This window comes from Xenopus laevis, chromosome 7S (assembly GCF_017654675.1).
Source record: "Xenopus laevis strain J_2021 chromosome 7S, Xenopus_laevis_v10.1, whole genome shotgun sequence".
Lineage (NCBI taxonomy): Eukaryota > Metazoa > Chordata > Amphibia > Anura > Pipidae > Xenopus > Xenopus laevis.
In genome coordinates, this window is record NC_054384.1 from 44,817,542 (window position 1) to 44,842,414 (window position 24,873).

Sequence of the window (24,873 nt, forward strand, 5' to 3'; positions counted from 1 at the left end):
CAGGCAATAGTTCAAAAGGTTGGCGGCAATAATCAAAGTCCAGAGTTCAGGCAAGGGTCAAAAGTCCAAGAATCAGCAATTTCAGGAAAGTAGGAACACCCAGAAATGAAACAAACAAATCCTATAATCGGGCATCTACTGCTTGCAGAATTCTCTTACCAGTCGGGGAGCATGGACATCAGCCTGTTTTATCCAGGAGCACTCCTCGGGACCGAAACCCTTCCATTGAATCTGGAATTGTAGAGACCCTCTAGAGATTCCTGAGTCTAAGATCTTCTCCACCTCGTATTCTTGTTGGCCATCCATGGTGAAAGAAGCAGGAGGAGATTGTTCCGAAGAGAAGCGATTAAGGATTGCCGGTTTCACCAGGGATATGTGAAACACATTTAGGGATTTGCATCTCAAGGGGAAGCTGAAGTCTTGACAGCCACAGGATTAACAATCTCCACAATGGAGAATGGACCAACAAATTTTGGACCCAACATGGGAGAAGGAATTTTGAGACAAATGTTCCTCTTTGAAAGCCGCACTTTGTCCCCACCTTTATATAAAGAAGATTTACTTTTTTAATCAGCATAATTCTTGTGGGACAGGGAAATTTTCTCCAAGTTGGCTTTGGTAGCAGACCAAATGGCTGACATGTGGGCTGCATGATCATCGGCTGCTGGAACATCAGACAAGAGGAAGTCTTGAGGAAAAGCTTACTAATGACAAGCGTTGTTATGACAAACCTCTGCCCAGAGAAGAAGATCAGCCCAATCGTCCTGACAGAGGGATAAATGATTTCTCAAAAACTGTTCCAGCACTTGGTTTTCCCTCTCTGCTGCTCCGTTGGATTGAGGGTGATAGGCAGAGGAGAATTGGAGGGCGATACCCAGATTCCTACACAACGATCACCAAAACTTGGACACAGACTGGGAACATTTGTCACATACAATCTCCGCTGAAAATCCATGAAGTCGGAAGATATACTGAATAAACAAGTTTACGAAGAGGGATAAAGTGTGCCATCTAACTGAATCAGTCGGTAACTACCCATATTACAGTTTTCCCCTTGGTAGGTGGTAGTTCTACAATAAAGTCTATAGCTAAATGAGTCCAAGGACGAGAAGGAATGGATAGAGTTTGCAATAGCCCGCTAGGGCAAGAATGACTAGATTTAGAAGAGACACAAATGGCACAGGCCGCCACAAAGTCTTTCACATCCTTCCAAAGGGTTGGTCACCAAAGAAGATGATTAACAAGCTCAAAGGTCTTTTGGAAACCTGGATGTCCAGCTTGTTTGGAACAGTGGCTTTGATGAAGGATGGGTATACGGAATTCGGGTGGCACGTATACCATGTCTATCGGGGTTTCAGCAGGAGCAGAGGACTGGACAGATAGGATCTGGCTGGCCAGTTGCTGGAATAGGGAAGCAATGATTTTTGTGTGGGGTACAATTAGTTCTTGATCTTAACTGATGCCACCCTCAGGTACAATGCTTCGGTATACTGCATCTGCCTTCCGATTCCTGCAGTCAGGGTGGTATGTAAGGACAAAGTTGAATCGTGTGAAGAAGAGTGCCCACCGAGCCTGACGAGGGTTCAGTCTCTTGAGAGTCTGGATGAATTTCAAGTTTTTGTGATCAGTTTAAATGGTGACAGGGTTTGGGGCTCCTCCCAGGAAGTGTCCGACTCCTCGAGTGCAAGTTCACTGCCAGAATCTCAGGATTCCTGAAATCGTAATTTTGCTCAGCAGGAGAGAATTTCTTTGAGAAGTAAGCACAAGGGTATCGTTTCCCGTCAGCGGCTTGTCTCTAAGAGAGGATCGCTCCAGCCCTGACATCAGAAACATCTACTTCAATGAAGAAGGGTTGCAGAAGGTCAGGATGTTGAATGACAGAGGCAAACAAGTCTTTCAGGGATTGAAAGGCTTTCAGAGCTTGAGGGGGCCAGGCATTAGGTTTTCCTCCCTTTCGGATGAGAGCCAAGACAGGTGCGTTACGGGAGGAGAACCCCTTGATAAATTGTCGATCGTAGTTAGAGAAACTGACAAATCTTTGTATGGCCTTGGTGTCATCGGGAGAGGCCAGTCTTGTATTGCAGTGACTTTGGAAGGATCCATCTCGAATCCCTCACGAGAGATAATCTAACCCAGGAAGGGAATCTTAGGCACCTCGAAGACACACTTCTCCAGCTTGACAAAAAATTAGTTTTCTCTTAAACAGGAGAGAACTTCTTTCACCCGGGTTCGGTGACTTTTCAAGTCTTTGGAGAAGATTAAATTGTCGTCCAAGTACATGACTACGAATTGCCCCAGACAATCTCTGAAGATGTCATTTACAAATTCTTGGAAGACGGCAGGGGCGTTACAGAGGCCGAAAAGCATTACCAGGTATTCATAATGCCCATCTCTGGTGTTGAATGCCTTCGATTCATCACCCTGTCGGATGTGGATAAGGTAAGCTCCTCGAAGATCCAGTGAAGATCTTAGCCCCTCAGAGTTGATGGAAGAGTTCAGAGATGAGAGGTAGAGAGTATCGGTTCTTAACCATGATCTTGTTTAGGTCCCTGTAGTCGAGACAGGGACGCAATCCGCCATCCTTCTTCTCCACAAAGAAAAACCCCAGCCCCTACAGGAGAAGATGAAGGTCTAATGAATCCTTGCTGGAGGTTATCTTGGATATATTCCTTCATCGCGGAAGTCTCAGTAGGAGACAAGGGGTAGGTCCAACCTCTGGGGGGCATGGATCCAGGAAGAAGCTTGATGGGACAATCGTAAGAGCGATGTGGAGGGAGAATCTCTGCAGTCTTCTTGCAGAAGACATCTGCAAAGACTGAAGGTCCACTGCAGCAAGGGACACCCGGTGAATGGTAAACAGTTCTTCTGACAGTAAGGGCTCCAATGAGACATCTGGTTGGCAGACCAGTCGATAGAAGGATTATGCAGACAGGGTAGACCCAAAACAACAGGAGCTGAGGGACAGTCTATTAAAAGAAAAGAAAGTTCCTGTTAATGTAGGGATCCAACTGTCCGTGGAAGTTCTACTGTTGTCTCAGAGATTATATCAGAAGTCAGCGGTAGATCGTCAATCGCCAAAACCCTCGGGATTCGCTAGAGGGAATAGGAGAATTCTCAGGAACTTGGCAAAGGCCACGTCCATGACATTTACTGCAGACCCGGAATCAAGAAAACCGGACACATCGATAGTCCTGTCAGGTAGCCGAATCTGTAAAGGCAACAGAAATCTATGAGACTAAGTCGTCTTTAATTCTAGTTGACAAGCCTGGATAGAACACCGCTGCATAAGCCTCATTGTTCCAGTTAGTTTCAGCCATCAAAGTTCTGAAATCAATGGTGTACTCACTGGCACTGCGGTTCCCTTGCTGGATCTATAGCAGTTGGGAAGAGGCATAAGCAGCACGACCAGTGGCGTCAAAAACAGTATGGAAGGCTTGGAGGAAGGCCTTGGCATCAAAGGTCAGAGGAGAATTCTTCTCCCACAGGGGTGTTGGCCACTCTATCGGTTTCCCCTCCACATACCCCATATTTGCGCATTCCCTGGAGTAATGCGAGAGTTGAAACTCAAACTGGATCAGACTGTTAGAAAAATCTGCCAATGACCATTCAGGGTTCAGAGGAATGTGATAAGTTTTATTCTCGCTGCGAGGGGACAAGCAATACAGAAGTAAGCTGCAGGTTGACCAGCTAATACAGAAAGTATCTGGCTTTTTATAGATACTGTAAAATGTTACAATCTTTCTGCAGCTGATCTGGCCCCACGTTCACGTCATTTTATCAGGGGACAGTTAGCTGCGTACAAATGCACTGTTTTAAATTATCACAAAGACTTGTTATTGTAAAAGAAGCTACAATTATCACAAGGACATGTTATTGTTAAAAGAAGCTACATTTCACATATCATGCGTTTCAAGTATTAACTCAAGAATTTCCTTACACTGAGAAAAGAAACCTCTGCAGGCTTGAGGATCCCCATTATAGCGGACAGTGGAGGAATGCAGGGCTCATCAGCCAATAAGGCCGCAGAAGGAGGAGCAACTGCAGCGGTTGGATTTCCCGCGACCGAAGAGGCGGATGGCATCCGGGAAAGGAGAGTGTCCAGTACCCAATGCAGACCTGCTGAGCTTTATAGCTTTCCATGCGGGACGCCAACGGGAGAAGTCCAGACCAAGGAGGAGCTTAGGGTTAAAGTTCAAGTTTGCGGTACAAAAGGGATCAAGAAATACGTAGTCAGGATTCAGACAATGGTTCAAAAGGCTGGAGGCAATAATCAAAGTCCAGAGATCAGCAATTTCAGGAAATTAGGAATACGCAGGAATGAAACAAACAAATACTATAATCGGGCATGGAACCTGTGACCTGGAAGTCCTTTTATTTTCAAAGTTTGTGTCGGGCGCATTACTTCATCCCACGTTGATCATGGGCGCTGCCACTTTGGAAAGGATGCCGTCAGAGACGGGGGCGCCAACGGGCACTCCTCACAGGATGATCTGAAGTAATCAGCTCTACGAACTCTTTTACAGCAGGGAAATGCCATGTAGCTGCTGATGAGACTATCTATAGCATAATTAGAAGGATGCAAAGTCTGCCTGCTATGAGCAGAGAGTTACAAATTGATTTTGATTCATTGTTAGAAAGGTATACATAGTAATTTTTATCAAAAATTTAATTTTTTCTTTAAAACTCTTCAGACTCCAACATATTCATATTTATTAAACCTTGAAGCTCCAAAACGCAATCATGCGAAGAAACAACTTGAACGCAATTAAATAATATTCATCCCATTATTTTCAATGAGTCTGCCAAATAATAAGGCTCAAAAACTCGAAACGTAAAATTATTTATTTCTATTGACTTCTACATGAACTCCCCAGCTTTTAGATGGCAAAATTTCATATTCAAGTTTTTTATGCTTATTAAATATTGCACAGTTTAGCTTTAGAACTTCAAATTGAAGATTTTTTGCTGCAAAAACCTTGATCATGATTTGCCCCATAGAGTGGGGTAGCAACCTGGGGAAAAGGTGATGTTTCCAATCACCTTTTCCTAACAGTTGTAGAACGATTACTAGAAAAAGTATATTTATTCATGATTGAAACAATGGTCTCTGTAACAACCTGTATGTCACTCCTTGGCCTAATGACTTTCACCATCCAGATAGACAAGGTGGCGTATGAGACCTCTTTAGCAATTTTGGGGCTTTCAATCCTCTGAACCTCCAATGGCCCTCATCACTTCATAAAGGATTTAAGAATTTTTGTTCTTAAGGGCAATTTTAAAACAGATGATAGAAAAGTGTGGGAATACAAATTAATGGAAACTTTCAGTTCTCTGGGCCTTGGATTTATGGCTAATTATGTGGACTAAGAAAGTCCTGCAGCAGGCCAGAAATACCAGCATGTGTGGATGTGGACTAAAAGATCATATGGAATTCCTTTGATTCTACACTCCAATAATTCAGTCCTAATTTATACTCCCTCTTTGACCCACATTGTCTTGTACCTTATCTGTTTGTGTCTTGCAGATCCCCTTGTAAATTAATTTGATACCTTACACACACAGATTGATATTCCTTTTTGTTGGTCATTTGACCTATGAGCTGAATGTTGTATCATGGCCATCATTTATTTATATAGCGCCGACAAGATATGCAGTGCTTTACCTTGGTTATAACAAGCAGGGAATAGAGGGTGGCTAACAAACAAGGGGTGTACAATAGGATTAGAGGGCCCTACAAATTAGAGTTTACAAACTAAAGGTTAGGGTACAATTGAGACACTCAGATTTTAGAAACAATTTTGTGATTTACGATACAGCAATGATTGATTAAGGTACAGTGAATAAGCTTCTTTAAACAGGTGGGTCTTTAAGGAGCATTTGGAAAGAAGGAGAATGTCTGTCAGCTTGAGGCAGAGAGTTCCAGAGAAAAGCAGAAGCCCGAGAGAAGACTTGTAGTCGAAAATGTGCATAAATGATGAGAGGAGAAGCAAGGCGAAGGTTAGAAGCAGAGCAAAGCTTGCGTGAAGGAGTTTATTTGGAGATCACAGATGAAATATAGGGAGGGGCTTCACTGTTAAGGTCCTTAAATGTAAGTGTGAGTAGTTTGAATTTGATTCTAGAGGAGGTTGGGAGCCAGTGAAGTGACATGCATATGGGAGCAGTGGCGGTGAGTGGTGAGATTGATGAATGAGTCTAGAAGCAGCATTTAGAACAGATTGGAGTTGTGAAACTTGTTGGAATACCTGCGAGGAGTAGTTTGCAGTAATCAAGGCGGGAGACTGAATAAGTGTTTTGGTTGATTCTGAACTGAGATATGGTTGTATTCGGTCAATGTTGTGCAGTTGAACACAACAAGATTTTGCAAGTGTTTGGATATGTGATGAAAAAGACAGATGCGAGTCTAGGATAACTCCTAGGCAGAGTGCCTGTTTGGTGGAATGAAAGGAAGTGTTGTTTACTGTGAGTAATATGTGAGGGATAGGGCAAGATCTTGGAGGTAATATAATGAAATCTGTTTTTGAAAGGTTAAGTTTCAGGTGGCGCTGTGACATTCAGGAAGAGATAGCAGAAAAGCAGTCTGTAACTTCAGAAAAGGACAGAAGAGAGAAGTCAGGAGTAGACAAGTAGAGTTGGGTGTAATCAGCATAAAGGTGATCCTGAAGTCCAAATGACTGAATAAGTACTCCTAGTGAAGTATTATAGAGCGAGAACAGCAGGGGACCTAGAACAGAGCCTTGAGGAACTCCAACAGAGAGAGGGAACATAGTAAAAGTAGAGTTAGGGAAGGCAACTTTAAAGGAACGATCAGACAGATAAGATGTAAACCATGAAAGAGTAGTGTCGCATATTTTTTATTTATATACCAGAGAACACCACAGCGTCATTGTAATCAGCTTGAAAAATGAACTAAAATGCTTTGAAAGCTTTCTATGATTATATTAGACAATATATTTCCAATGTTGCGCGCACTTCCACAGACCAGCAGACGGTGATTAAAAAGAAACTTTATTTCCCCAATACTCCTCCTAACGCATTTCGTGTGGTGTCACACATACTCATAGGCATAAATGTTACAAACAATAAACTCCATTAAAAAGTATCAGGAGTAGACATCACATCCGACGTATTTCGTCCCATTATTATCCCTGTCAGGGAAAATAAAGACCAAATTCCGAATATACAAATACATACAAACATAGTTTCAACAGTGTATTGACATTTACATAATTCGTTACATAAACCCGTTCTCTTAATTCATTGTTCACATAATTAATTTAGACCCGTTCTCTTAATTCATTGTTCGCATTTAAATTAATTAAAAACATGAAAATTTGCTCTAAACATTTTATTTCTTGTTCCGCATTCTTCAGACTGTTTAAAAATGTAAGCCAAAGTGTTACTTTATTGGATATTACTAAATTGCTACTAATTATTTGATTAACGTACTATTCCAGTTGTGACTATCGCATTATTCCACTACAAAAGAATTAATTCCATCTCATTACATACAGCTAAATTAATCAGTTCCCTCCTGCGCCTCTTTACTAATTGGCATTTCCCGTTTCTATAACTATAGAGGAGACAGGTAAGAACCGAGGAGCCTGAGCACTTCTTTAATAATTAGCTTTCTGACTTCTATTCTTAATTCTATTGCTGCAGACTTTCCGTATACAAAGTATAATAGTAAGCATCCAAGTGGATACAATGTATTAAAGCTAGGCTACTCTGCAAGGTTGTATACATAATAACACTTCAAAATAGAAACAATTGGAGTTGGAGCAGAACACACAGTAGAGCGGAGTATACTTTGCCCCACCCCCCAGCAACCCAGTTCAGAACACCTGCTGTAGTGATACCTTAATTTACTGACCAAGTGGCAAAACGCGTAGGGCAAGGCGGCATAGGTGGACGATGGTGAGAGCAGCTCCTATCGATCCCAACGTAAACAGGCAGGTTGCGCCGTGTGGGACTGGAAGGGAGGGGGGGTAGCCCACTGTGGCTTATCTCTTACCCAACGTAAAAGGAATCTGACTTTTGAGACCAAACTCGTAATATAATAAGATCTCACCACCTGTACACTTATTGCAGATTTTAACTAATTGTTTTTTATGGACATTGTCCAGCACTGCGCTCTTAAACACAGTGAGTTTGTTTTTTGGTTGTGGTGTGTTACACTGTTTACGCATGGTGCGTTACATATTTTAATCGTTATTTAATTAAAAGTTATATTTTAATTCAATACGTTTGGTCAGTAAATTAAGGTATCACTACAGCAGGTGTTCTGAACTGGGTTGCTGGGGGCTGGGCAAAGTATACTCCGCTCTACTGGGTTCAACTCCAATTGTAGCTATTTTGAAAACTCTCCGTATAATGACGCACGGAGATGATGAAAGGGACAGGAACAGTGGAAACTTTTTTTGAAAAATTATGCGGTATCAAGTTAGGTGCATGATTTTCGCATACATTAGTGTTAAACACTGAAATTGAAGCAACACGATTTTATTATCCTTGCTCAAGGATTTTAGACTTTTAACTTTAATTAACAGCTTTCATTTCTCTATTATTCACACTTGTGTAACTATAACTATCCGTGACCCAACATTAAGTTGACTATTAATTAGCTACTTTCATTTCTCTTATTATTTATACCTGTATAACTACAACTCCCTGTGACCCCACATTAAAAATTGGAGGGAGAGGAGAGAAGACCAATGACAGGAGGAACCCCAACGCTGACTCACTATCAGAATGCGTCATTTTTATTTAAAGATCTCAGATTAAATAACATATAGCTTGTATCGATCCAATTCAATTGGATTAGTTGTAACTTCTAACTCACAGAATCATTAGCTCCTAGCCATTCTATCTTTTTATCAGTACAACCCTAGTCCTCTGTAAAGCAAACGTTAAAGAGGAAACAGGAGCTAAAGGAATTTCGGTGTTGGTGTTATTCCGTTAATTTTTAACTACATTTTTTTTAATGAATTTTCTTAAGATCCTTCATTTGAAAATAAATTATTTTACATACACTGTTCTAAGTACATTAATAAGTTCATTGTGCTTAATCCATTGATTTAAGTGTAAAGCCAAGGAGTTATGCACTTTATAGTGTTATCAAAGTACATATTCTTAAAGTACATATTTTTTCTTAAAAATTTATGATTTAAAATATATTCATTCAATTCAATTTAAATCAGTACAAAATTTTTGATCAACTATATTCAATGCACTGTTCTGAAATTATCATTATAATTAGTTAATACAATAAAGTCGCTATTTCTCTTCTGAACTTCATTAACCATTGCCAAAACTTCAGTCCATGTTATATTTTAAAATTGCTCACTCCTGACACTGATGTCTTTCATGCGTATATGACTATAGAGGACACGTATCTTACTGTAGAGGAAGGACTGAATTACATCTATATTGTATTGCTGATTTTAACATTACCCTACTCCTAGTTAATAAAATTCCTTAAAACAGATTTTTGTTCATTAAATTCTGTGGCTACTACATTAACTCAAAGTGTATTGTTTTTTAATTCAAACTATTGACTATATAATTATATTAAAAAGTTTTTAACCAATTTTTAATTTGTTTTTAACTAATTCTTAATGAATATTCAACTTGACAAAATTTGTTGAAAAAGTAATTCCAGGCTCTCCAAAATGGGTATACATCTATTTTGATAATCCAATGGATTTTAGTATCACTTGCATGGTTTCCGAATGGAAACTATGCTTATACAAAACAACTAATGTCCCATTTTTTGTTAACACCCTCTGGTTCTCTGGTTACAAGTCTAAAAATCCATTTTTCTTCCAACTTTAGTAGCCTAGTGAGTCTGTTACCTCCTCTACTTCGATGTTCTGCTCTGTCTATACCTTGGATACGTAATGTAATGTAACATTGCAATTAATGAAATGTTTCATTTGAAATTCGTTTCCTGTTTTTGTACTCCTGAATGTTTGAGTTGTATATTTGGGTGCATGTTATACAGTGAGATGCTCCACACCGGTAGGTGCCCGTTGTTGTCAACCAATTTGATTGTGACTTCTCCCTCCTAAACTCACTGGGAGATAGAACGTGCCCTAATGAGGGTGCCTTCTGACTGACGAACAGGCATCTTCCTTTAAAACCTCCCACAGTTTAATATCAATAGTTAGTTAATTGGTACATTTTTCTTTACAATTTGTTTAATTTTTGCAAATTCGCGACTGTAAGATGAAATAAACATCCCACAGGTATTCCCCTGAAGACATGTTTCGAGTGACATGACTGTGCGTGTCACAACGTTTTTCCCGCACACTCTTTACAATTTAGAGTGTTGTTTACTCTGAATAAATCATTTGTTAGTTCCAAATCGAGAAAATGTATTGCTTTCTCACCAAATTCACCGAAAATTTTAGACTTAAATTGTTAGTGTTCAGTCTCTCCAAATACTTCATAAACTCGTGCCCCATACCTTTCCAAACAAATATATCATCTATGCACCGTTTGTACATGACAATCTCACCCTTGTTCGCTCCACTATCTCCATATATGTGCTCCTCTTTCCACCAGCCCATATAGGTTGGCGTATGTTGGTGCGAATTTCGCACCCATTGAGGTGCCACATTTTTGGAGGTAGTAGACCGAGTCAAACTAAAAGAAATTGTGTGTTCAACAGAAATTTAATTGATTCCTGAAATTTTTTTTTCGTGTGTGTAATAATTACTTTATTTCTGTAAAGGATAATTTATTGCAACCAATCCCTTCGTATGCGGTATACAGGAATACAGACTTGTCACGTCAGCCATTGCCCAAATACAATCACTTTCCCATTCAAATTTTTCAAAAAGTATGTACTTAATCTTTTCACTAGAGGTTGCAAGTATACAGATCCATCAGTTCGGATAATTTTTCATTAAGTGAACCCACTCCTGAAACAATTGGTCTCCCTTTCGGAGGTAGGGGGCCCTTTTGGACTTTAGGGAGATGGTAAAATCTCCTCACCAAACACTCCTGTTTCACAACCTTTCCCCACAATTTGTATTAATTATTTTTCAAACTTACTAGTGGGATCTCTACTTAGTATTTGATATGCTTCTACTTCATCTAGCTGCCATTTAGCTTCTTTTACATAGTCAGAGGTGTTTAATACAACAACTTTGCCTCCCTTATCTGCTTTTTTAATTGTGATAGTTTTATCTTTTGTCAGATTTGCTAAAGCTAACCTTTCTTTGCTATTTAAGCCGTTGTAATATAGTTGTGCTACGCGTTTCGCTCAATAAGAGCTTCCTCAGACACTTTAAAGCAAATGATTATAAATCTAAACATTATTCAACTTTCCTAAATCATTTAAAACATGTGATATTCAATCATTGGATAAACAATTGTCTAACAACCAACCAGATGGTAAGGGGAAGTTACTATATTTAACACCTTCTTTTTAGAAAGGGAGCCAGTTCCAGCCCTTCATTCAGTCCATATGTTTTGTTCCGATTTTAGCAATACATTTTCCATATCTCATCCTTCTTTCTATCGTGACACTGAATACCCTTTATCACCATTATATGTGTACCTTCAAAATTCCCTCTGTGAACTTCAGCAAAATGTTTATACAGTATATAGTTGGTATTTGGCAACCCTGATCTAACATAGCTACTGACCTTTTTATAGCATCTTTATGTTCACCCACCCTCACTGTAAAAGGTCTAATAGTTTTCCCAATATAGTATAGATTGCACTTATACCGCAATCCATAAACTACATAACATGATTTATAATTATAGAATTCACCAATATTGTATGCTCCATGACCAAATTTAATTGTTTTCCCCTTAGACACATATTGGCATTTAACACACTTATACATTTAAACATATCCTATTTGTTGCCACTCTTTTAGATTTCATAATGCCCTTTTCTGGATATCCCCTTTCCTTCAGTTTCTCACCCAATATTTCCGACTGCCTATCAAAATCAGTGTCCCTTGGGCAGTTCCTCCTCACTCGAAGGAACTGCCCAAGGGGCATATTGTCTATACAGGAGTGATGATGGCAACTTTTGTAATTGATAAATGCATTTGCATCAACTTCCTTAAAGAAGGTACAATCTGGCCCTCCAAAATTTCAATTTTCATTTCCAAAAAGGTAATCGATTCTGTACTATATTCCATACAAAATTTAAGAAAGGGGGAGGATTCATTTAGACTATAAAAAAAATTCCTTTAGTATTTCTACTGACCCATTCCATACAATTATGACACCATCGAGATAGCTCCCCCACAATTGAATTTGTGGGTGGTACCTCGAATCTATCCATATATTTTCCTCTTCCCAAAGACCCACATATAACCCAGTATAATTAGGTGCAAATTGTGTTCCCATTGCTGTCCCACAATTTGTTTATAAAATAACCCTTCAAATTCAAAATAATTATAATTAAAAATCAATTCCATACATAAGCCTAAAAAATATCTTTGATCCCATGTAATTTTTTTCCAGAAAATAAAGTGCTGCATAAACACCTCCTTCATGAGGTATACAAGTATAAAGTGAATTTATATGAAATGTGACAAGATAATAATGATCCTTCCAGACAATTTCTTTTAATAGCGCTAGAACTTCCATCGTGTCTCTCACATATGATGGTAGTGTTTTCACTACTGGTACCAAATAAAAATCCACATATTTCAATAAACCCGCTGTTCGTATTTGAACCCCCGATGATATTGGCCTACCCGGTGGACCTTTAAGGTTCTTGTGGATCTTGTTGAGATGATAAAACACCAGGATTCTCGGATGGGATTGAGGATAAACTCTTTTTAATTATAAGTAATTATATCTCCTCTTTATGCTACATTAAGCAGTTCTACGAATAATCCTTGATATTTCTGAGTTGAATCATTCGGTAATTTACAATATGTCTTCACATCCTTTTTAAGTCTATATGCCTTGTTTAAATACACTTCTCTATCTTGAATGACTGTTCCCCCCCCCATACGCTGACCTTATAACAATATTGGTATCTTCCCTCAATCCTTTAAATGCTAACCTCTCTTTAACTGGCAAATTATCATTAACTGTATTACATTTTTTTCCATCATGTCTCCAAACAAATTTTGAGCTTTACCTCTACAGAGAATTAGATTAAATTCTGATTTTAGCTTCAAGCCTGAATGCAGATTTTCACCTCCATTTACATCATTTCTTCTATTTGACTCCACATATAGTTTATCCAAAACCTCTAACAATTTTTCTTCCTCCTCTGTCCATCTTGACTATTCTTCTTTAATCTTTACCCTTTTACATAGTTTATACTTGCTTTCTTCTGACTTATTAAGTATTTCTTTAAACTTACATCTTCAATGAACTGAATATCAATAAATGCGTTAATTTGTTTATTGCTTTTTTCGGGGCATATTTTAAACCCTTCCCTAATAACCCAAGTTCTCCTTCCGTCATTACCTTTTTAGATAAATTGAATACTCCACTTGTCTCTACACCTCCATTCCACTTTCTATTCTTTTCCTTTTCTTCCTTGCACTCCACGCTGTTACCTCTTCCCAATTGTCCCTCTCCCCTTCCTCTATTGATCTCCTTCTTCTCTTCCCATTCTGTCTCTTGTTCTATCCTCTGTTTTGAAGGGGCCCCCAGCCCTAGATTCCCCCCTAAAAAATCCTTTAACATTGAATTATTCACAGGGGAAGGGTTTTCGTGTAATAAGCTTTTCTTTTTATAATTTGTATCATTACCCTTGTTCCCCAATATATGGTATCTATTATTCTGGGTACTTATTGTTCTAGTTTCTTCCCTCCTCTGATTTCTATTATTCTGGGTATTGAATGGTCTAGGTTCATCTTTCCTCTGCATCTCTGTTTCCAATTTTCTACTCTTTGGTATCTTTTATAAACATTTCTCTCCCGCTGTCCTAGTATATTTTCTTTTTTCACATTACTCCACGCTGGTTTCTCCCATAAATAAATTTTACCTTATTCGTAATCCATTTTATTCCTTAAAAACTTTTTATTTTTTATTATTTGCTGATTTTTTTTCCTCTAATTTATTCTCTATTTTGTCTTTAAATTCTCTTATTTTTTGTACAACAATTTCTTTATATAATTCCAATCTATCTTCCTCAATTTCTATATTCAATTTGCATAATTCCTTTTCCCTCTGAGACAATGATGGAATTATGTTTTACAAAAATAATACTGGTATGTGTTCTGTTATCCAGGAAGTTCTGAAATATGACAGCCATTTTTTATTGATTTGCTTTTTGTTTTTATCTGTGACAGTACATTGTACTTGTTAATAACTAAGCTAGCATAACACAAACACCCTGGGGTTTTTGAATATATATAACAATTTCCATAAATATTGACATGAGGCTTTAAATTGCGTAAAATAATGGAAAGTTGGAGATATCATACCTGTAGTAAGTAAAACTGTTTAATGACTGTTTATTCCAGCATGCATAAGGCTGGATTTATAGTAGATGATTAATTACAATTTCAACATTTTGACACAGGGTTCTTCCAAAAGAATGGCAAACAACCAGCTCTGCATTCGACGCTGGACTACAAAGCATGTAGCTAAATGGCTGAAAGAGGAAGGCTTCTGTGACTATGTGGACTTGCTGTGTAATCATCACCGTCTGGATGGTACAGCTTTGTTAGCTCTAACAGAATATGACCTGAGATCACCCCCACTAGAAATCAAGGTTTTGGGGGATATTAAGCGTTTAATGTTGTCTATACGCAAATTGCAAAAACAACATTCTGGTGTTTTGGAGGAACTGGGTTTAAGCAGTGAGTCTCAAATAGGGTCACTCAGCATCAACGCCACACCAAGCTCAGACTGGCTTTGCAATGGAGAACTCTCTCAGGAGTATAATGGACTCGTAAGAGATTCTGGCATGGATCAGCATCAGTATTCCAATGGAAAGACCAAAAATCCAGCAAAAAGGCTTGATCCTGAGTATTGGAAGACTGCAATCAGCTGTGTTTATGTCTTCATAGTGTTTGGGTTTACCTCTTTTGTGATGGTCATAGTACATGAACGTGTTCCTGACATGCAGACATACCCACCATTGCCAGACATCTTTTTAGACAGGTGAGTTACAATACAGCATCTGTACAGTATACAGATGCAGAGATTTGCAATTTGGAACTTGGATCTGGGAAGATTGTAGAATTCTATTCTTTACAAATGTTATAAATGTAGTTAAAACAGAATAATTTAATTCTGGCATAATGACTTCATGCTAAAATATGTTTAATTCTGTTTCTATAACACATCATACAGTATCAAAACATACCATTCCAGAAATAAACCTACTTTAGATTGAAAGCATGCTCCTAACCGTAACCTGGAAAGTATACATTTTAAAGGGATACTGTCATGGGAAAAACATTTTTTCAAAATGAATCAGTTAATAGTGCTGCTCCACAATTCTGCACTGAAATCCATTTCTCAAAAGAGCAAACAGAAAATAACTCTTAGACTAGAGAGCAACAAGAAGTTTGAGGAAATGACTGCCCGCATCAATAATACGTTAGACTTGCATAGCAACATCTGGGGTAGTTGGGACCACTACCTCCTGACTAGAACCGACTGCTCTTAAATTTTCTTGGTACTTATTGATAGGCTACAGCTATGATATCTGTTTGCGAGGTACAACTCCCTCCCCCACCTCTGTTTTCTATATATTTTTTTTTTTTTTTTTTCTCTTCCCTCCCTTGTTTTCCCTTCTGCAATTGTTGTACTGCCCTACAATTACTGTCGATTCCAATACTTAAACGTAGTCCATTGCTTTACTTAGAGGTGTTGGTTGGAACTGCTTGCACTCTATGTAATATTGATGTACTTCATATTCTGTTCGGTCTGCTTGTTTTTTTTTTGAAAATTAATAAAAATGTAAGTTACAAAAAAAAAAAAAGAGCAAACAGATTTTTTTTATATTCAATTTTGAAATCTGACATGGGGCTAGACATATTGTCAATTTCCCAGCTGCCCCAAGTCATGTGACTTGTGCTCTGATAAACTTCAATCACTCTTTACTGCTGTACTGCAAGTTGGAGTGATATCACCCACCTCCCTTTTCCCCCCAGCAGCCAAACAAAAGAACAATGGGAAGGTAACCAGATAACAGCTCCCTAACACAAGATAACAGCTGCCTGGTAGATCTAAAGGTGGCCATACACGGGCAGATAAAGCTGCAGATATCGGTCGTTTGGACCGATTTGACAGCTTATCTGCCCGTGTATGGGGGGCTTCCGACGGGTCTTCCCGATCGATATCTGGCCACGATATCGATCGGGAAGGTTGGATTTTTAACCGACCGACCCGTCGGAGCCCCTTGGCGCATCGTAATTCGATCGTTCGGCCATACGGCCAAACGTTCGAATTACCCCCGATATAGCCATGCTGTTTAGTGACATATCGGGGAAAGATCCGCTCGTTTGGCGATGTCGCCAAACGAGCGGATCTTTGAGTCTATGGCCACCTTAAGAACAGCACTCAATAGTAAAAACCCAAGTTTCACTGAGATACATTCAGTTACATTGAGAAGGAAAAACAGCAGCCTGCCAGAAAGCATTTCTCTCCTAAAGTGCAGGCACAAGTCACATGGCATGGGGCAGCTGGGAAATCGACAAAATGTCTAGCCCCATGTCAGATTTCAAAATTGAATATCAAAAAATCAGTTTGCTCTTTTGAGAAATGGATTTCAGTGCAGAATTCTGCTGGAGTAGCACTATTAACTGATGAGTTTTGAAAAAAACATGTTTTCCGATGACAGGATCCCTTCAAGGAATTCAAATTGCTCATAACTTTCTACTCCAAACTGCAAAGCTAAAATTCAACTTAGTACTTTAATCATTCTCATCATCATAATTATGATTACCTGGGGTCTTCTGAAAAGTTTTACAATAGAAAGATAATGAGCCCCAGCAGCCATGACAGAAACATGATCCACAGTATAATTGGCTTCCTGCACTTTATTTGATTAGGCATTACAATGACCAGAATAGAGGCAACTAGGTGTTTGCATTTCCATATGTATTGTGGTGATCACATGGCAGTTCCAGGGCCTAGGAAGACATAAAGTTAAATACAGTAAATGTTCTGTAAATGTTCAGTAAAAATCTCTTTCGTCTAGAGGAACAGAACTTGCATTTTAAGCAGTGTAACACAGCATTACATAGTTAAATTGGGTTGAAAAAAGACAAAGCCCATCAAGTCCAACCCCTCCAAATGAAAACCCAGCATCCATACACACACCCCTCCCTACTTTCACACAATTTATATCTACCCATACCTATACTAACTATAGAGCTTAGTATCACAATAGCCTTTGATATTAAGTCTGTCCAAAAAATCATCCAAGCCATTCTTAAAGGCATTAACTGAATCAGCCATCACAACATCACCCGGCAGTGCATTCCACAACCTCACTGTCCTGACTGTGAAGAACCCCGTACGTTGCTTCAAATGAAAGTTCTTTTCTTCTAGTCTAAAGGGATGGCCTCTGGTATGGTGATCCTCTTTATGGGTAAAAGGTCCCCTGCTATTTGTCTATAATGTCCTCTAATGTACTTGTAAAGTGTAATCATGTCCCCTCGCAACCTTTTTTCCAGAGAAAACAACCCCAACCTTGACAGTCTCATAATTTAAAGGGATACTGTCATGGGAAAATTTTTTTTCCAAAATGAATCAGTTAATAGTGCTGCTCCAGAAGAATTCTGCACTGAAATCCATTTCTCAAAAGAGCAAACAGATTTTTTGATATTCAATTTTGAAATCTGACATGGGGCTAGACATTTTGTCAATTTCCCAGCTGCCCCTGGTCATGTTTGGAAATCACAGAGCTAAACTTGCTAAGTACCCTGGGATTAATACCATCTGGCCCTGGACCTTTGTTTATCTTAACATGTTCTAGTCTCTTTTGAATTTCCTCATGTGTGAACCATGCATCATTAGTTGTATTACTAGAATTGGGACTATTAAGAAGGAAACCTTCAATAACTGGTTCCTCATTTGTGTAGACAGACGAAAAATATCAATTCAGAATCTGCGCTTTTATTTTTCATCAACCAGCTGACCCCCCTCTGAAACTAAAGGTCCCACTCCTTCCTGCTTCATTTTTTTACTATTAACATATTTAAAAAATAATAATTTTGGATTCTTTTTACTATTTGCTGCAATATCCTTTTCCATATCAATTTTAGCTTGCCTTATAGCTTCTTTGCATGATTTGTTGGCCTCCTTGTACCTTATAAATGATTTGGCTGTCCCAGCTAACTTGAAAGCCTTAAAAGCATGCCTTTTCTTACCCACCTCAACACCAACACTTCTATTGAACCAAAAAGGTTTTGCTTTGCAATATCGTTCCTTGCTTACCAGGGCAATATACTGACATGTATATTTATTAAGCAGCATTTTAAAGACTTCCCATTTTTGTTCCGTGTTTAACCCTTTTAATATGTTGCAGAGATGCCCTTGTCTGAAAGTTAGTGTTTTAGTTGCTCCCTTATAAAATTGCTTCTGTAACAGAATCTCAAAGGAGACCATGTTATGATCACTATTCCCTAAATGCTCACTCACACAAATGTTAGAGATGAGTTAAGTATTATTAGTTAATGAGAAAAATAAAAAAGAGGAACTCTTTTACCACAAGAAAAGAAAAAAAGATCTCAGTGGTTACGACCAGTCAGAAGGGCTGTACTTGAAAAATTCGAATAGAAAAGTACCCCGTTGATAACCTCTAATTTTATATCTAGTAAATCTAGTAACTCATCAACAATTTTATATAAACCCAAACAATTCCCAGATCAATTCCTAGGTGTGAGAAAATCTTACCCTGGTGGTCTAGTGGGGGGACGGCAGGGACGCCTGCCGCCCCCTCGGCGAGGACGCTCGCCGCACTGAGCCGGGTTCACTGTAGCGCTGGTCTGTTAGGGCGCGCGTGCGCGCCTCTTCCTGGGTTTATGCGCATGCGTGCTGACGTGATGACGTCAGCGCGCAGTGGCGCGAAATTCAAATGCTATTTAAAGGTACAGTTTTACTTGCATTGCCCGTGATAGGATTTTGTTCCTGGTGCTTCTGAGCTTTGTGCTATATTCTGAACCTGTTTGATTCCTGTTTTTGACCCCTGCCTGGCTATTTGACTATTCTGACTTCTGGATTCTGACCCTTGCCTGATTACTGACTACCGCTTCTAATTAACCCTCTGATTGACTCCCTGGTTTGACCTTTGCCTGTCTGATAATGTTTACTCTCTGCCTGCCTCGACCCGGCCTGATCTGACTACTCCTTTGCCTAAATGCCTTGTACTGCGATCTTCTGTCCAAAGACTTTGCTTTACTGTCGTGCCCCTCTGCCTATACAGAACCCTCATCTTGCACCTCTCGTTTAAGTCCAGGTGGCATCCAAGTAAGCCGAGGGCTCCTCCCGAGGCCCAAAGGCGGTCACACTACTGGTGAAGCACGAGCCGAGACCAGGGTGCCTGGTGTTTGTTCTGGTGTTGGGTGCCGACCGTGACACTAGGCCAATTCTTAAATTAATCATAATTCTAAATTGCTGTTTAGTGCATATATCAAATGAAAATGAATGAAATGTAGCCAAATGAAATGAAATGTAGCCAAATTAAAAAGTTGACTCTTATCGCACTGTACTATTTATTCCATCTGAATCAATTATTTTGTATAATTAATTGGCATTTACCAATGAATTGTTGACATCCTTTATTACACCAGAGCCTAATCGTGAATTTCAAATGAATTAATTGTTAATTTTTTTACTTTTTAATTTGGCTACCTTTCATTTGATATATGCACTAAACAGCACTTTAAAATTAATTTACGAATTGGCCTAGGAATTAATCTGGGAATTGATTGGGTTTATATAAAATTGTTGATGAATTAAAAGACCGGCACTGACTGCACTTTAATTTCAGTATTGCTATTATTATTTATATAGTAGTGAAGTAATTTACTACTAGATATAAAATTAGAGGTTACCAATGGGTTACTTTTCTATTTGAATTTTTATTATTAGTTATTACAAAGTCCAAAAGTGAGTTATTCCTAGTATGTTATTGAGCGAGCTGGAATAAAAAATTGTCATTCAGCATATTTACAAACCTACTAGCTTTTTCTGTCTTGGCAACCCCATTACCCCAGTCAATGTCTGGATAATTGAAGTCACCCATAGCAACAACTTGACCCAGCTGTGAAGCCGCTTGTATCTGCAAGAGTAGCTGGGCTTCATATTTGTCATTTATATGAGGTGGTTTACAGCATACACCAATGATAATTCTCTTTGTAACCTTTTGCCCAGTCAACATCTCTACCCAGAGGAATTCTACACCCTCACCAGTGCCAGCTATGGTTATTTCTTTAGTGCATGGCTTTAATTCAGGCTTTACATACAAACACCGTGCATTTGCCAGCATACAGCGGAGGTTACTACTTTTACTTTTGAAATTTGCATTACTTAGTGGAGAATTATATATTAAGTTAGCATTATTCTGTTTTCCTTGTAACAGAGGGACCTCCATAACTGGTAAACTATATGCCCCCCTCACTCCTGCCCCGTCTGCCCTAGCTTCCCCATAATTCTTTATCTCACCTCTTAGCCATTCTTTCCCCTAGCACAGTGGACCCCTTTCCATTGAGATGCAAACCGTCACGACTGTATGTTGTACCCCAAGGAAAAATCAGCCTAGTGCTCTAGGAACCCAAATCCTTCCTTCCTATACCAAGACTTTAGCCATGCATTTAGCTCCCTAAGCTCCCGCTGTCTTCCTAAACTTTCACGGGCAAAATTTCAGAAAAGATGACATTGGAAGACCTTTCCCCGATCTTAGAGCCTAGATCCCTGAAATCACTCTATAAGGTCTTCCATCTACCATTCATTTTGTCATTAGTACCGATATGCAGTACAGTTGGGTCGTGCCCAGCCCCACCCAATGATTTGTCTACCCGATCAACCAAATGCCGAACCCTGGCACCAGGTAGACTGCAAACTGTTCGGTTGTAGCAATCCAGACGACAGATTACCCTATCCACTTTCCTAATTTTTGAGTCCCCTACAACCACAATCTGCTTAGGCCTGTCTCTGCTCTCCTCCCCACTACTACTAGAGAAACTGGTCTCCCGGCTGTTAGAGAGATCAGCCCCATCTAGAATTGCCAATACGGAGTTCATACTCCCATCATCATCATCACACAATCTGGCAAATTTGTTGCGATGTATAAGCTCCGGATAAGCCTCCATTTCCCTTTTGCCCACCTTAGATTTTCTAACTGTCACCCAGCTAGCTGCCTCAATATCCTGCTGTTGTTCTGTTCCCCCCAAACTATCTGACCCCGCTAGGTCCTGCTCAGTGAGCAAGATACTCCTTCCAAGATTGTCAATTGACCGCAGTGTTGCAATTTGTTGCTCTAGTGCCATAGAAAATACTAGAGCTGCCTCTGCTAAAACACAGTGATTTTATGAAACACAAATTGTGATTTTATGATATAAAATATCCTAAACATACATAACAGTTGTGCTCAGTATGTATAGTATAATAAACCTGTTTTGCAGTTAGACGACCCATAATGAAACTAGTGTGCACGCAATTTTCATGTGCAAAAGGAAGATTTTCTGCACAGTGCTATAAAAGCATTCAGTGTAATTTAAACAAAATATCACACAGTGAGATTAGTCTAAATCCCAACAAATACAAACAGTTAGGATGGACAGAGTAAGTAAGCAAAATTCTGGGACAGCTTTTTGCCGATTCTTATGAAGCAAATGTTACAAATCATGAAATGTACAGTATGCAGTAGGGTTATGGTTCATTTAAAACAAATTATTAAAAAAATGAGGTTTAAAACAGTTTCTTTACAGGTGTTGTTAACCTTCAACACCTAGTTGTTTTAAGATAGTTCCCCAGATATCAAGACTTTTTCCAATTACCAGTTTTTCTAATATTGAAGTGTAGGGGATACTGACCATGTAAACCAACCACCGGGTCGCGGCGCACAAACGGGCTGCGGACAGTCCTGCACTGGGCCGCCGGGCCTAGCCCACAACTAACGACGGCGCTCCTGAATTGGACGAGCAGTTCCCACTGAACCCCCCTTCTGACCCCCTCCCCCCCCTTATCCTTGCAAAAATAAATTCTTTAACACCGGTCCCTGGGCCAAAAATGGTTGGGGACAGCTGAGTTAAACTGTATTAAATTGATACATTTAGTTGATACATTTTCTCATCCCCTGCTAAGCAGAATCCCTGAGTTTCATTAAAGGCAGCTGTTAGAATCTATTTGCTAATACTAGAGATGCTGCTGAGAAATGTATCAACTAAATGTTGCAAAATTGTAACCGTTTAGAATCAGCGCCTGAACTACTGAGCTGCCTGACTCAAAACACCAGAAACGGACATTAAAATTTAAACTTTTGGAAGATTTTGGGGAAAATGGTAAAAATATAAGTAATGGAAACTAACTGAAAAAAGTCTTTATTTCTGGGGAATAATCTGAAAACAGTTGAACTGAAAAAAGTGTTTGGAAGGTGTAAACCCCTTTAAAATGCTGTTAATACTATTAAAACTATACAGGCAAACTTAAGTTGACCCACATGCTGATTTGATCATATTATGTGGTTATTTTAAGAACTGCACTTCAACCTGAACCTGAGCTGGAGGGTAATACACTAAAATCACTTTTTAAAAAAAAAAATAAAAAAATTGCAGTATTTTTTTTTTTAAAGTTTTTATTTTTGCATTTTCAAAACATAAGACATAAAATATCAAGGAAAGAAAGGAAAGTAATTAAAGACTTTTCTCTAGTTAAAGCCATGTGACCAAAATAGTCATTCTGCACCAGTTCTGTGATTTCAAACATATTCATATCTAATTTACAAACAAATTGGCTTTCAGGAATTGCATACCACTCACTGCTGGATTCACCGATGTGCCCATAGCTATTCTTTGGGTACTTATTAAGAAGTCATCTTTGTTATTGGGATTTCCACTATAAGTGGATATACTGAGCTGGAAATTTCTTTCATCTCATTGGTCTTGTATAGAAATCAAGCAAACTCGAGATTTATCAAATTAAGAGACCAGCCACACATTCCCGTGTAAACAAAAGCACAACATAGATAGAGCTGACCTGATACATAGATCTACTACTGTGCCAGCATTAAGGACTTGTTATGCAGGTGTTTTTATTAGGATGGTATCTGGAGAGAATTCTTAATGTGTAAGGTTGAGGAGAGTATCCAAAGGGTTAATCACTTTCTAAAGATATATGTAATTTTCAGGGCTGGCAGCAATCAATATTCATGAGTAGACAGGAAAGTCTTTAACCGGTACATCAGACAGAAATAGCAATTATGAACACACCTGGTATTGGTTTCACTGCTTTCTTGGAGTGATAAAGAACTATGTCTATCCACAAACCGCATTCTGCAGAAGGCATTTTATTACTGTACACATAGGTGTCAGACATACACAACAGTTGGTCTAGCAAAGGAGACGTATATCCTCTGGGGGGCAATGTATCAATAGCTTGCTTGGGGGTAATTTTTATTGAAATGGATGTTGACTAAAAAAAAAAGCAAAGGAGGCAACTAGCAATGTTGATGGCACATAGGGAGATTTGTCACTCTCAGGACATCTGTTCTACTTAATAGAATGATATATGTAATATAAAGTAACAATTAATTTGCGGCCTCACGGAGCAATAGGTTTTTGGCTGCAGGGGTCGTGGACCCCAGGGGAATGCTAGAAAGAGGAAAACAAGTATTTCAACTATGAGAAATAAAAAAATGAAGACCAATTAAAAAGTTGCTAAGAATAGGGCATTTTGTGACAAGTTAACTCAAAGCTAAATTATCACTGAAGTCCCAAGTCAGACAGGGAGAGAGGGAACATGTTCTCAGTCATTCTCCTTTAACATATACCAGACTTTTACAGGCCCAACATGCCAAGGGAGTGAAGAAACAACCCTAACCAAAAAGGCAATACTAAACCAATCCCAGTGCTTCTTTGAACATGGCGACAAAAACTGTAAATTGCTTGCATATTTAGCTAAAGCCCAATGTACCTCATTATCACTAACCAATTTCTCACAGACGGGGCATAGATCTGACAGATCCTCAAGAAATATCTATCTATATCTATCTAAGTCAAATCAATTGGACTTGCTGTGTTTTTCTTGAAGACATTTCACCAGTCATTCAACTGGCATTCTCAATTCAGAAGAATTTGTACATAGGATCTTGCTTCGCTATATATCCACTGGAATGTTTCTCCAATCTGCATAATCTGTTTATCATAATCCACAATGATGTGATTAAATTAGGTGTTGATTGTATTAGCAAGATTGGAGCTTTTGATGTGTTATTAAACCTTTCAGGGAGAGGTGCAAAAACTGCATTGTATGTGGCAGACAATAGATGTTGCACCCCCTGCCTCTATTCAAACTTGATTTTTCAGTTTTTACATATATGGCTTCTTTGACACCTCTTTTGATCCATTCGCTCTCCCAGTCTAGAATCTGGATTTGGCAGTCTTCAAACGTGTGTCCTTTTCCTTTTATATGTAGGTACACGTCTGAGTTCTGACCAGAGGAGCTGGCTCTTCTATGCTGTGACATATGCTGGTGTAACTGTTGTTTGGTTCTCCCCACATACAAATCCGAGCACACTGCACTGCATACACAATGTTACTCTTCTTGTGCTTTGGGGTTGGGTGAACTAGTTGCAGCCTCAGTGTGTTGCTGGGTTTAAAGCAGATAGAAGGATTTTTTTTTTGTATTTAAAATTTTTATTTTCAAATATCAGCAGGTAGCAATAAATGGCACATAGTCAAACTCAGAAACTGCAGGTACTGGA

General features: G+C 39.0%; 1 protein-coding gene across 4 annotated transcripts in view; it reads left to right on the forward strand.

Annotated features, from left to right (window-relative positions):
* The window catches only part of samd8.S (sterile alpha motif domain containing 8 S homeolog), a 71,432-nt gene that overhangs the window by 5,412 nt on the left and 41,147 nt on the right, over positions 1-24,873 (forward strand). For all 4 annotated transcript variants that reach the window (XM_041571169.1, XM_018239440.2, XM_041571168.1 and 1 more), the window contains exon 2: positions 14,515-15,098. In XM_041571169.1, coding sequence (XP_041427103.1) covers positions 14,530-15,098 — 569 coding nt within the window. In that variant the 5' untranslated portion in view covers positions 14,515-14,529. The remainder of the gene's footprint in view (positions 1-14,514; positions 15,099-24,873) is intronic.